Genomic DNA, 11635 nt, shown 5'->3' on the forward strand with positions numbered 1-11635 from the left:
TTAAATATCAATGAAGTATTTTTTGGTATTTTAATTGATGGAAATATTTATAATTTTGAAGCTTTAAAAGGAACTTCTTTTTATATCTGGTTTTTGAATGAGAAGTGTGAGACACATATAGGTGACATGTTTCTAAGACCAGGCTAAAGTGAGTTAGGGATTGGTTCATGTTAGTATTTTACCCAAATTAAGGTGATGGGTAGAATTTATCCACTTTTAAAATTCTCGACGATAATATGTACACTCACCCGATAGTTGAGGGTTAAAACACACACTTGTCCTAAGAGGGCATTGGTTTGGTTGAACCAGTCGAAAAGTTGACTAGAAAATGGGGGTGCATCTTAGCAAAGCTAGTTTATCCGAAGGAGGATAAGGTCAGATCACGCGGTGGCCTGAGACGAATTCAGAATTTAAATTTTGATGATTTATGCCTTAAATTGTAGTTTTATTTATTTATCACTCGCTTCTTTTTGTTTGGCATCGTGATGTATCATATTCAAATTGGTTTTTAGATTGGTGCAGCACATAAATACAGATCCACCGCGAAAACGACAATAAATATTTATTCGAGCATAGCATGGAAATAGAGATATTACATAAGATGCACATAACATGGTTCAACCAATATTACATCTCCAATGTGACCAACAACACAAAAACATTAAACAGTTTCGTTGTCAACCCTACCTCAAAACTGGTCCCGTTCCACCCCACCCGAAGTTAACCCCTCCAACAAGATGGCCCATACATCAACGCAGCTCCCTAGCTCCGCAGCTCCATCGATCCCAACATATTACCATCGCGCAACAGTATAGGAAGACCAAGAGAAGAATCCCCTGTAGCTGCAGCGCTACCTAGCGCCCCTTCCATCCCTAGCGCACGACACGGCTGGCGACACTGCTTACCCTAGCTAGGAGGAGTGAGGCCAGCTCGCGCTCTCCCATGGCCATGAGCGAGCAAGATGGGCAGCACGCCACGAACAGCCTTCCCGGAGATGCGGCGAACGGCGCCGTCGACATCGACTCCTTCTCGCAGCTCCCGTTCGTGCGGCCCAAGCCGCCCCCGGCGATGGAGGCCGGCGGGTCGAGCCCCACGTCGTCCATCCGTCTCTTCGGCTTCGACTTTCCACCCGACGGCGCGGCCTCCTCCGTCACCGACGGCGATGCTGCCGCTGTCAGCTCCACTGCTCCCGGCCAGGCAGCGGCGGCGGCGTCGGCGTCGGCGTCGGCGTCGGCCGGTGCAAGTGGCGGCAGCGGTGGTCGCAAGTTCGAGTGCCACTACTGCTGCCGGAACTTCCCGACGTCGCAGGCGCTGGGAGGACACCAGAACGCGCACAAGAGGGAGCGGCAGCACGCGAAGCGCGCGCAGTTCCAGAGCGCCATGGCCATGCAAGGTCACTACCCCGCCCACGCGTACCCCGCCTTCGGCAGCGGCTACCACCACCGCTTCGTCGCCGGGCCGCCGCACATGGGCCGCTACGAGCCGCCGCCGCACTACCCCTCGTGGTCCAACCACCACCACCTGGCGCCCACCATGCCAGCGGCGGTGCCCAGGTACTACGGCAGCGGCCCCGGCTCCGTGTCCCAGCCGATCAACGGCAGCCCGGTGCCGGCGTCGGCGCTCTGGCGGGTCCCGGGCGTCAGCGTGGCGACACCAGCAGCGCCGCGGCAAGAGCGGCCAACGCCCTTGACTCTTGCCGGGCGTGACGACATGGCGGTGGCGTGGGAAAGAAGAGGACAAGCCGGCTCGGCGTCGTCGGCGTCATCAGCATCGTCGTCTTCGCAGCATGAGGCCGCGCGCCACGGGGGAGAAGCCGCGGAGAACAGGGCAAACGTGAGCCTGGATCTCACCCTGTAATTCTCCAAGAACGGCGCGGTTGATTAATTAGCTGGTTCGTGAAGACCAAGAACGAAGGTTAATTCTTTTTTTTCTCTAGCTCGTGAATTCGTTTAGCTCGATCGATCAGCGGAGAGATTCTTTTTCCTTGGGTGTCAATTTTTGCAGTGTTTTCTTTCTCCTACTAGAGTACGTACTCATTCGTCCTGCTCTTCTCGCATCGCTTTAGATTGCTTTGTAAGGAAAAACGGAGGGGAAATAAATGGAACGAAAGGGAAAATGGGGAGTGTTGTCATTTTCATTTTCATATTCTTGAGCACATTTTCCAGCATTTTTAATCTTCTTTCCAATTCGCATCGATAAGTATATATGGACTGATGCATATGTCTGTCCTAGCACTAATTTTCTGGTGCGTCTGTCCGTCCATTCAAACCAAAAGTTGCCCTTTTTTCCTCTAGGGACTTGTCTCCATCCTCGAAATGCTATTCAGTTTTTGCCACTTTAGCTGACAGTTATCCTTATCATTTGCTTTTTGGAGTAGTGCCAGCATGCAGCGCTGCGGCAGCTGCTAGTAGCACCTAGCGGTTGCTGACAACATTTACTCCGAGGGTTTGCCCAAAGACGCAAGGCCAGCCTAACGAATGTCCATGCGCTGCTTACCACTTGAATGATTCTTGCCTGCAAATTGACCATGCATGCATTTCCCAGCTACCGAATTGATTGTCTCCACAGCGTCGAACTGTTCTCGGCATCCGAAAGTGGGTGCTCCTTGGATTCAAGATTTAGGATCCATCTGTGGATTCTATCTCCTTTTGGCAACATAATGCAGACTAGTGTGTGTTGCCCACGGAAACTGTACTAGGCAGTGATGCATATGCACAAATCTGAGCGGGCACTCCCAACATGCACAGCAGTAACAGCACCTGCCCATGCACATCGTCTATGCCTGCATCCGCGCATGAATGTGACACGTGCATCCACCAGTCCTTGTATTTCCTTAACCTACTCGCTATGATATACACACACATAAAGTTTTTAAAAAAATACTGTATCACATATACTCGCTCCGTTCCTAAATGTAAGTCTTTGTAGAGATTTTACTATGAACTACATACGAAGCAAAATGGATGAATCTACACTTTAAAATGCATCTATATACATCCGTATGTGATTCATAGTGAAATCTCTACAAAGACTTATATTTAGGAACGGACGTTGTACAAATGACTCAAGTATGTTTCTAGATTTCAACTTTTGTGAAAATCGTATTTCATTTGCGAGCTGCAGAAAATAACAGATCGAAACACTCTTACATGCGAGATAATGCACTTTTTTCCTTTACCAGGACCACAAATAAATTATTTTCCACATACCTTCCCTGGTACATACCAAACTCAATACAGTACATATATTTTCATACTCCCAAGAGCGGAAAATCCACTTCCCTACCTTATTGCTTATTTTGTTTTCTGTGACTTCCTTTTCTCACTTGCATGCAAACTAGGACTCTTATGTACTCCCTCCGTCCCATAATGTAAGACGTTTTTTTGACACTTGTATAGTGTCAAAAAAGTCTGACATTATGAGACGGAGAGAGTAGTAATTTTGTTTTCAAGCTTATTTTCATGTTCCTAGGTGTACATGCACAATGAACAAACACATAGATTGTACTGCCTTTTTTTTAGTTTTTATTATGGACTACATACAGATGTATATAGTCGTATTTTAGAGTGTACATTTTCACTCATTTTGCTCCGTATGTAGATTTCATTGGAATCTCTAAAAGGGCTTATATTTAGGAACGGGTGGGGTAGTAGGTAACGGAAAGAGACACATAGATTATGCCATCATTTTTGTTTGCATATTTTGGAGATGAATGATGAATACTAGGAACTAGCAAGGAATGAATAACAAAAACAACATACACTACATTGGTGTAAAGAATCAAAAACTATATTTTCGAATCTCAGTTAATTTTGAAAAGATCTAAATGTATATATGTAGAATTCCGGATGTATGATATGTACATACAAAATATATTGATACACATTTCAATATGTGATCCAGAAATAGAGTTACCATTCGTATTTGTGCACGAAATTTTCTTCCATATATAACTTCCAAATTAATATATTTTCAATGAAAATTTAAAAATGAAGGATAAACCTATATATATATTGTTGGAAAACCATTTGGATTTATGTGGAAAAAAAGTAACTATGATTTCGGCTCTCTCGTGGAAAACTATATGTATTTTATTAAATATAATATGGGGCTATGTGGAGCCCGGGACGAAAATTAAGACACTAGGAATTAATGGACATCGATGTTCATAGATGAAATATCACATTTCTATTTGCCCAAAACAAACATCAATGATGTGACATGACTGCTAAATTAGGTACCAGGTGGAACATAAAAAAATCTCCAACTTCAAAATTATCATCCAGCATATATTGTATTTGTTGTTTAAAAAACATATTGTATTTATGGTTGATTATGGTACCACGTCTTTTTAAATGGGTTGGACAAATTTGGCTATATACTTTCAGCAAAAGATGTTTAAATTGTGCTCTCACTAAGAGAAAAAATAAAAGATATATCCAATTGTGTAGTTTTTTACCATCATTTAGGTGCATTTATATAAAATGAATTTATTTTGTAAAGAGAGCCTTGGCTCAGTGGTTGGGCATTGCGGTTGTGCAGCCTAGCGACCCGAGTTCAATTCCTAGAATTGACAGGTGATGCACAAGAGTTTTCCCCCGTTTATTGAGGATCAAGCTTGGTGTGTGGTGGAACCTATCATCAAGAACTATCTTGATACTCATTTAAAAAAAATCTGAGGACCATGTATCTCTTGGTACTCATACTAAAATGGCCGTATGCATCCCTGGTTGGTGCAGAGGCTGGGAAGTGAAAATCTCTCCCATTTTTTTTGCAAAGAGAGCCTTGGCTCAGTGGTTGGGCATGCGGTTGTGCAGCCTAGCGACCCGAGTTCAATTCCTAGAATTGATAGGTGATGCACAGGGGTTTTCCCCTGTTTATTGAATATTGAGGATCAAGCTTGCTGTATGGTGAAACCTATCATCAAGAAATATCTTGATACTCATTTAAAAAAATTCTGAGGACCATGTTTATCTTGGTACTCATACTAAAATGACTGTATGCATCCCTGATTGGTGCAGAGGCCGGGAAGTGAAAATCTCTCCCATTTTAAAGTCTTACTGTTGTATTGATTTTGTAAGGTCTTATGAGAATAATTAATAAAGTGGCCATACATCACCCAGATGCAGAGGCCGGGGGTCATCCTCCTTTTTTAAAAAAAGCTCATGACCGCATCAATTTAACGAGACAAAAGTACACAAGCAAACACAGTTTAACCATAAGTGAAAATGTATGAATATCATAGGTGTGGGCACAATTAGAAACAAGATTGTCATCCATGGTAGGTAAACACCTCTGGCTACTGCTTAATTTACATGCAAACCAGACACCACTGCCACCAACTCACGACTCACATTTCTCGCAGAAATACTAAGAATGAAATCAATGCATGTGTAATACTATAACCTACAATGGAGAAAAGACATTCTTGTTGTGAATGGCCATGCCAATCATTCTTGCGTAGTAAACAAGAAAGTGCTACCATTCTGACAAAGATTTGATCTTAATTTATGTTCAACTTCATGCAACTAGTTATCAAACATGCATATTGAAGCACTCCTAGGGGATAGAAATTAAAGGGCACCTAGACCATGGACCCATGCAATAATAGTGAAAATACGGTGCTTAACTGAAGCTTTTCGAACATGATGGCATCTTTTTTACCGCTTAATTTACATGCTAGTCGAGCACAACATAGGTTGGCAATCAAGTTGACCATTCAAAATCTTCATAAAATAACCCCAGACAAAAATATTGTTGCTTATACGTGACTGTCCTTGTTGTTGAAGTCAAAACAAAAAACATGGGTAGGGGGTGAATATCCATCGGTGGATTTGTTTGACAGTTTGTGATGCTAGCAATTGTCACAATTGGGATTGTTAACAAAACCATGCAACAGATCGACATGCACCCTAGAGAACCAGACTTGACCGCGAGCCGCTATCGAGCGAGGTGTAATCATGTTGTGGAGTGGACCTCAAGTACCTTTTAGATGCTCGGCAATGTGTCGCCAACCAATTCATCGACACGAGACAAGCTATCCTTGTGATGTTTGTAGTTTGATCTCGTAGCTTGGAAGAAATTTCATTCAACCCAATTACCTAAGTTTTTATTTTTGAGAAAAGATTGTACCCCTTTATTGATCAAATAATAAAAGTATTCTTGATACAAATTTCGTGAGGAGGATCTATCGGCAGACATGTCAGACAATACCATTTATAAGACAAGATCGAACCAACCTGTGCACTTCTTTGTTTGAGGTCCTCCCTTCATGACAGAACATGGTAACTTTAAATTCATCTTTTCTAGCCCGTATTTCATCGACAATCTGAACATAAAGGGGTCTAGACTCGTCGTGGTGGGTGTTAATCACCCGAATGAAGACCTGATTGCCTAAGTGGGTTATCTCAAGGAATCCTTAGTTAAATATTGCCTTTAGTGAGAGCACTTTGTGCTTTGACATGAAATGAAATGAAAGATGGCCACCCAAACCCTCGGAGCGTTAGGCCGGCCCATGAGCTGACGTTGTCTAGAAATGAGAAGAGGGCTAGGTCATTCTACAGGCATGTCTATACCTCACTTCAAGTTAGTGTGAGGGAAGACTCACTAAAGGGGAGGTCGAGATGGGTCGGCCCATACACGCAGGATGCTACAACCTCTTCTTTCCTTTTGTTTTCACATTTTCTCTTTTCATTTTTCGCTTTATTTTTTACTTTTGTTTATACTTTAAAATATTCTCAATATATATTACAAAAAATGTTAAATGAAAAATGTTAAATGCGTATAGAAAAAATGTTTATCACGAATACAAAAATGTATACAAAAAAATGTTTACGAAAAATTGGACTATGTATTTACAAAATGTTAATCAAGAGTTCCAAAAAAAATATTGAACAAGTTTTGATTTTTTTAATCAATTATTTGAACATTTTAAATGTGTATAAAAATATTGACCATGTATTAAAAAAGTAAGAAAAAATGTGACCATGTATATATTTTTTTAATCAAGCATTTTAAAAATTTATGAAAAATTATTTTTAAAATGTTAAATGTGTACAAAAAATATTGACCATGTATTAAAAATTTATAAAAAACTTTGATCATGTATATAAAATACTAATCAAGTACTCCCTCCGTCCGGAAATACTTGTCATCAAAATGGACAAAAAGGGATGTATCTAGAACTAAAATACATCTACATACATCTCCTTTTATTCATTGTGATGACAAGTATTTCCGGACGGACGGAGGGAGTATTTAAAAATGTTGAGCAGTATTTGAAAAATATTAATAAAGCATTTTGAAAAATTTAAATGTGTGTAGAAAAAATATTGACCATGTATTAAAAATGTTAATAGTTTCATTTGGAATATGTTAATAAAGCATTTAAAAAATTAAAAATATATAGAAAAAATGTTGATTATGTATTAAAAATGTTAATCTCGTATGTTAATCAAGGATTTGAAAAATGTTGAAAACATGCGTCTAAAAAAGAAAATTGACCATGTATTCAAAAATATATATTTGTACTTGAAAATGCTAAACATGTATTAGATATATTCCAAAAATATGTATAGAGAAACAGTGAAAACCCAAAAGAAAACAAAAGAAAACTGATGAAAACATGGAAATAAATAAGCAAAACCGAAAAAAATGAAGACAAAAAAGAAAGAAAAGAAAAAATCTTGTGAAAAAGAAAAATAAACGAAGAAAACCCAAAGAAAACACAAAGAAAAAAGAAAGAAAAGGAAAAGCAGAGAAAGAAACGGAAAAAACCGCAGAAAAAACAATAAAAAACAGCAACAAGAAACCCCCCGAAAAACCAGTGGGCGACCGGTTCTTTTCTCCATCTATGACGCGACCTACTAGCATGACCCTTCAGGCGAGTCTTCCATCGGGCTCGCTCTAAGCGAGATATAGCCTTTGCGTTATTCTACGTCATGAATGAGTCTTGGCCTGTTCTATCTGCGTGGGCTTAGTTCTCTCCGAGAAGATGGCCCGTTCTCCTGCCGGTTCCTCTCATTTTCATCTACCTGAAACGAATCCCCTCAAAAAAAAAAAAACTCCTTGAAACGAATCAGTAGTGCAGCACCATCCCTCAAAAAAAAAACAGTGGAGCAGCACTCGCAAGCACCCCTTCAGTCGATCAGATCATGTCCGAAGCATAAGTGCAAAAAAGGGATGCGACGAGAGATAACTTGCCACACGTGACCATCACGCAGGGAGCAGGACAGTGGTCGATACGTACGTACGTGTTGCCCGTAGTAATAATAAATAAATACTATAGCTCTGCAGTGGACTGTCCTAGATCTTGTTATCTTTCGCCATGGCCAGTGATATGATACACAGGAACACGACTGCTAGAAGACATACCTGCTGTGTTGTATCCACTTAAGATGGGCTTTCTTAACCACTAACGACGCAGAGGCCGCAGATCTTGGCAGAGCTCAAGGGGACACCGGCTCAGATAACAAATGTGCAGATCCCGTCGACGCTGCACCGGCCAGCGCACCCTCCGCCCCACGGCGCACGCTCCCCCCACTGCGCCAACCGTCACCGGCCGGTGGCCCCTGTGCTGCACGGGCGCGCTTTACTTAGCCCCGACGCGCCGGGGATCGGGCTAAGCAAAGCGCTCGCGTCGCGGAGCCCACGTGCGTGCGTGCCGACATGCCGCGTCAGCCGCTCCAGGGCCGGCCGGTCCGCCGGAACGTGCTCCGTGCCGGGGCGGCTGCTCCGATTGGCCGGCGCGCTCGCCACGTGTCCCGGGTTCGTCTATAAATAAGCGCCCGCTCGGTCGTCCACTCTCCAACTCTCTCCATCGTCGAATCCCAAAGCTTCCGCCTCTCTCAAAACCTCAAAAACCACCTGCAGATCATCCCCTCAGTTCTATCGATCAAGAAGCCGTAGTAGGTGAGGCCAGTGACCTATGGGGAACTCGTACAGCAACGGCGGCTCGTCGTCGGGGCACCTGCAGGCGCCGGAGCTGCCGCTGCACCTCTGCTTCTTCCTCCTCGTGCTGTTCGTCTTCCTCGGCTTCTCCTGGTACATGAGCTACGAGTCGGTGGCGGAGACCTTCGCCGACCAGGGCAAGCTCCTGCTCATGGTGTCCCCGCTCGCGCTGCTCCTCGCGGTGCGGCTGCTGTCGGGAGGCGACGGCGACGGGCGGCGCGTCGACCAGCTGATGTCCATGTCGATGCCGGAGAGGGACTCCATCCACCGCGCCGGGGGGTCGCCGTGGGGCGTCGGGCTCCTGCTCGTGCTGCTCATCGTCATGGTCTCATACCAGTCCAACTTCCGGGAGAGGTGGTTCGCACTCTAGTGTCATAGTCACCGGATGATGACTGATTTCCATCGGAACCGAGATCGGGACATTGAGCAAATGAGCATGTACCTGTGTAACCCGAAACATGTGCATGGCTACGCGCAAGCACCCGTGTAACCCGAACTAAGGCCATTTCTAACACACCCCAATAAACAAAGGAGGATACGGTGGAGTAAAGAACGCATTTGGTTGCATGTATACCAGGCCCGCGTGGAAAAAACCTAGGTTCACGGTCAGGTCAGCATGGCACGGAATTTAAAGTGCCTCTGGGCATGGCTAGCTGGGCACGCAAAGATCGGCATTTGCTTACTAGCCAGGCTGGGCTGAGCCACAGCTAGCGCCAGCTATGTACCTGCTTCTTCTTCCACCTCCACTAACCTCCTTCCTAATCTCCTTTTTCCCTTCTTCCTTCTAATCTATACAACGGTAAAAGATGCACATCGATATTACGGTTTCATTTTTGCGATCGGTTCGTAGTTTCGTTAACCGTAAATGCACAATTTTGTGTTCATGTTCAAAGCTATTTTGAACGAATTTTGTCAAATTTGTCGCCTACGGTCGACCGTTTGAAATTTTCTTTGACCGGCAGCTTCATCACACAATTCCACATGACATTTGTGTTGTAAGTCTTCTGTTTCGACGATCCTACCGCACTTACGCCGAAGTAGGCGTGCACTATATTTTTTTCTCCTTTATCCTCTCTCGTCTGCATCCTACTACATTGTAATCGTTTTCGGCGTCGGTCATCTTGGCCTCCTCTATCTCGCCGTACTGCACTGCCGCTGACATGGCGCGAGCACTGCATTTCTCCTCCTCTGTCCACTATCTCTGTGCGGACTTTCTTTGCGAGGACGAGGCTAGCAACTAGTTCGCTGCGCCGCCGACGGGGTTGCTCGCACACGACTCCGTGCATGTCGTGTCGGACGCGGCACCACCACAGCAATCACCATGGTCCGACACACACTGCATTTCTCCTCCCCCATCCTCTGCCCCAGCGCTCCTCCGTACAGACTTTCTCTTCGGCGGCGACGCTAGCAACTAGTTCACCGCAGCACCGACACGAATGCTCGTCCTAGACTCCGTGCTCGTCATGTCGGACGCGGCACCGTGGTCACCGTATGCCACAGTCACCGTCCACCGCAGTCGCAAGGCACGGTGTAACTATGTGTGTTAAGTACAAGTGTCAGCTCTTAATCATATCCCGCGTATACAACCAAACACTGTGTAGTTGCGTCACGCGAGCCAATGCAGGCAATCAAACACTATGCCAAAATTGCCCACCTAATGCGAGAGATCTAGATGCGGGCAACCAAACAATATGCAGATGTTAGTTTTTACCATGCATTTCCTCACTCAGCCTCTAGTGAGCCACGCTTCATTCAGCCACGCTGCACCGCAACGGCTGCCAAACACGCCCTTAGAGCATCTACAACCGGGCGCCTTAAACCCGCCTCATATGCCCGGGCGGGCTGCCAGGTCACTGTCCGTCGCAAAATTTGACCCAGACGCCCCCCTCAAATGGCTCTCAAACGCCCGAGTTGACCGGCATCCCTCATATCTAGTCCAAATTGGGGGCGGATATGGGGCCCGGGTGCACCCGCCACGTCGGACCCGACCCACGCTGGCCCATCCGACCTCACATATATTCCTCCCCATTCGCTCGCCGGGCCAAACCCTAGCCACTCCTCTCCCCTTCGCCACCCAAGCTCGTCTCAAGTGACTTTCGATCGTCTCCGACATGGCAGGCGACAGATCCGAGTCCTTCACCTCCAGATCCGTCGACCCCGAGCTCATCCCACGCGGCCCCGAGGAGGAGATGGTCGTCCGGCTTGCGCTTTGTCGCGCCCGGAAGGAGGCCGAGGCCCGTGCATGGCAGTGCTCAAACTCCTTCCGTTGGGAATCCATTGCGTCCACCCAAATGATGCATGGATCCGGCGCTAGGCCGACTGTAGCTACCTCACCGAAGGCGGTGCGGTCCATATGACGTCCAAATGCGGTGGCGGACGTGCAACCCCTTCGTTGGCGCGCCAAGCATCGGGACGCACCATGGGCCTCGTCCAACGAGAACATGGCACGGCATGCCCGCTGTGCCAGGCACCGGGCGCGGGAGGCGGCGGCAACTCTCGGAGCGGTGGACATCTGCGAGGCGGAATTGCATTCTCCGACGCTCTGTATGGCGCATCAGTCCGGGCGCCGCAACCGCATCATGGTGGACGTCAGTGACTCGTCCCAGGAATCCGTCATCGATCTAACGTCCACCGACACCATTCGGGTTCCGGGCTCCGACAAGGAAGAGTAGGGCATGGGAGATGG

The 11635-nt window shown here is 45.8% G+C and overlaps 2 protein-coding genes across 2 annotated transcripts; both read left to right on the plus strand.

Moving 5' to 3' along the window:
• The first annotated feature begins 697 nt into the window (after window positions 1–697).
• On the plus strand, window positions 698–2137 carry LOC119309853 (zinc finger protein 8-like). The gene has a single exon (XM_037585755.1). It carries the CDS (start codon window positions 943–945, stop codon window positions 1855–1857), a length of 915 nt encoding a protein of 304 aa, XP_037441652.1. The 5' UTR covers window positions 698–942; the 3' UTR covers window positions 1858–2137.
• A 6660-nt stretch (window positions 2138–8797) lies between these two features.
• On the plus strand, window positions 8798–9506 carry LOC119305639. Its single transcript, XM_037582109.1, has 2 exons — window positions 8798–9328; window positions 9384–9506. The coding sequence occupies exon 1, from the start codon at window positions 8927–8929 to the stop codon at window positions 9317–9319; it is 393 nt and encodes a 130-aa protein (XP_037438006.1). The 5' UTR covers window positions 8798–8926; the 3' UTR covers window positions 9320–9328; window positions 9384–9506.
• Window positions 9507–11635: the final 2129 nt, after the last annotated feature.

This window comes from Triticum dicoccoides, chromosome 5B (assembly GCF_002162155.2).
Source record: "Triticum dicoccoides isolate Atlit2015 ecotype Zavitan chromosome 5B, WEW_v2.0, whole genome shotgun sequence".
NCBI lineage: Eukaryota > Viridiplantae > Streptophyta > Magnoliopsida > Poales > Poaceae > Triticum > Triticum dicoccoides.

Bases quoted from the DNA above. Each gene is read 5' to 3' on its own strand.
- LOC119309853 (XM_037585755.1), top strand. From the start codon at position 943: ATGGCCATGAGCGAGCAAGATGGGCAGCACGCCACGAACAGCCTTCCC.
- LOC119305639 (XM_037582109.1), top strand. From the start codon at position 8,927: ATGGGGAACTCGTACAGCAACGGCGGCTCGTCGTCGGGGCACCTGCAG.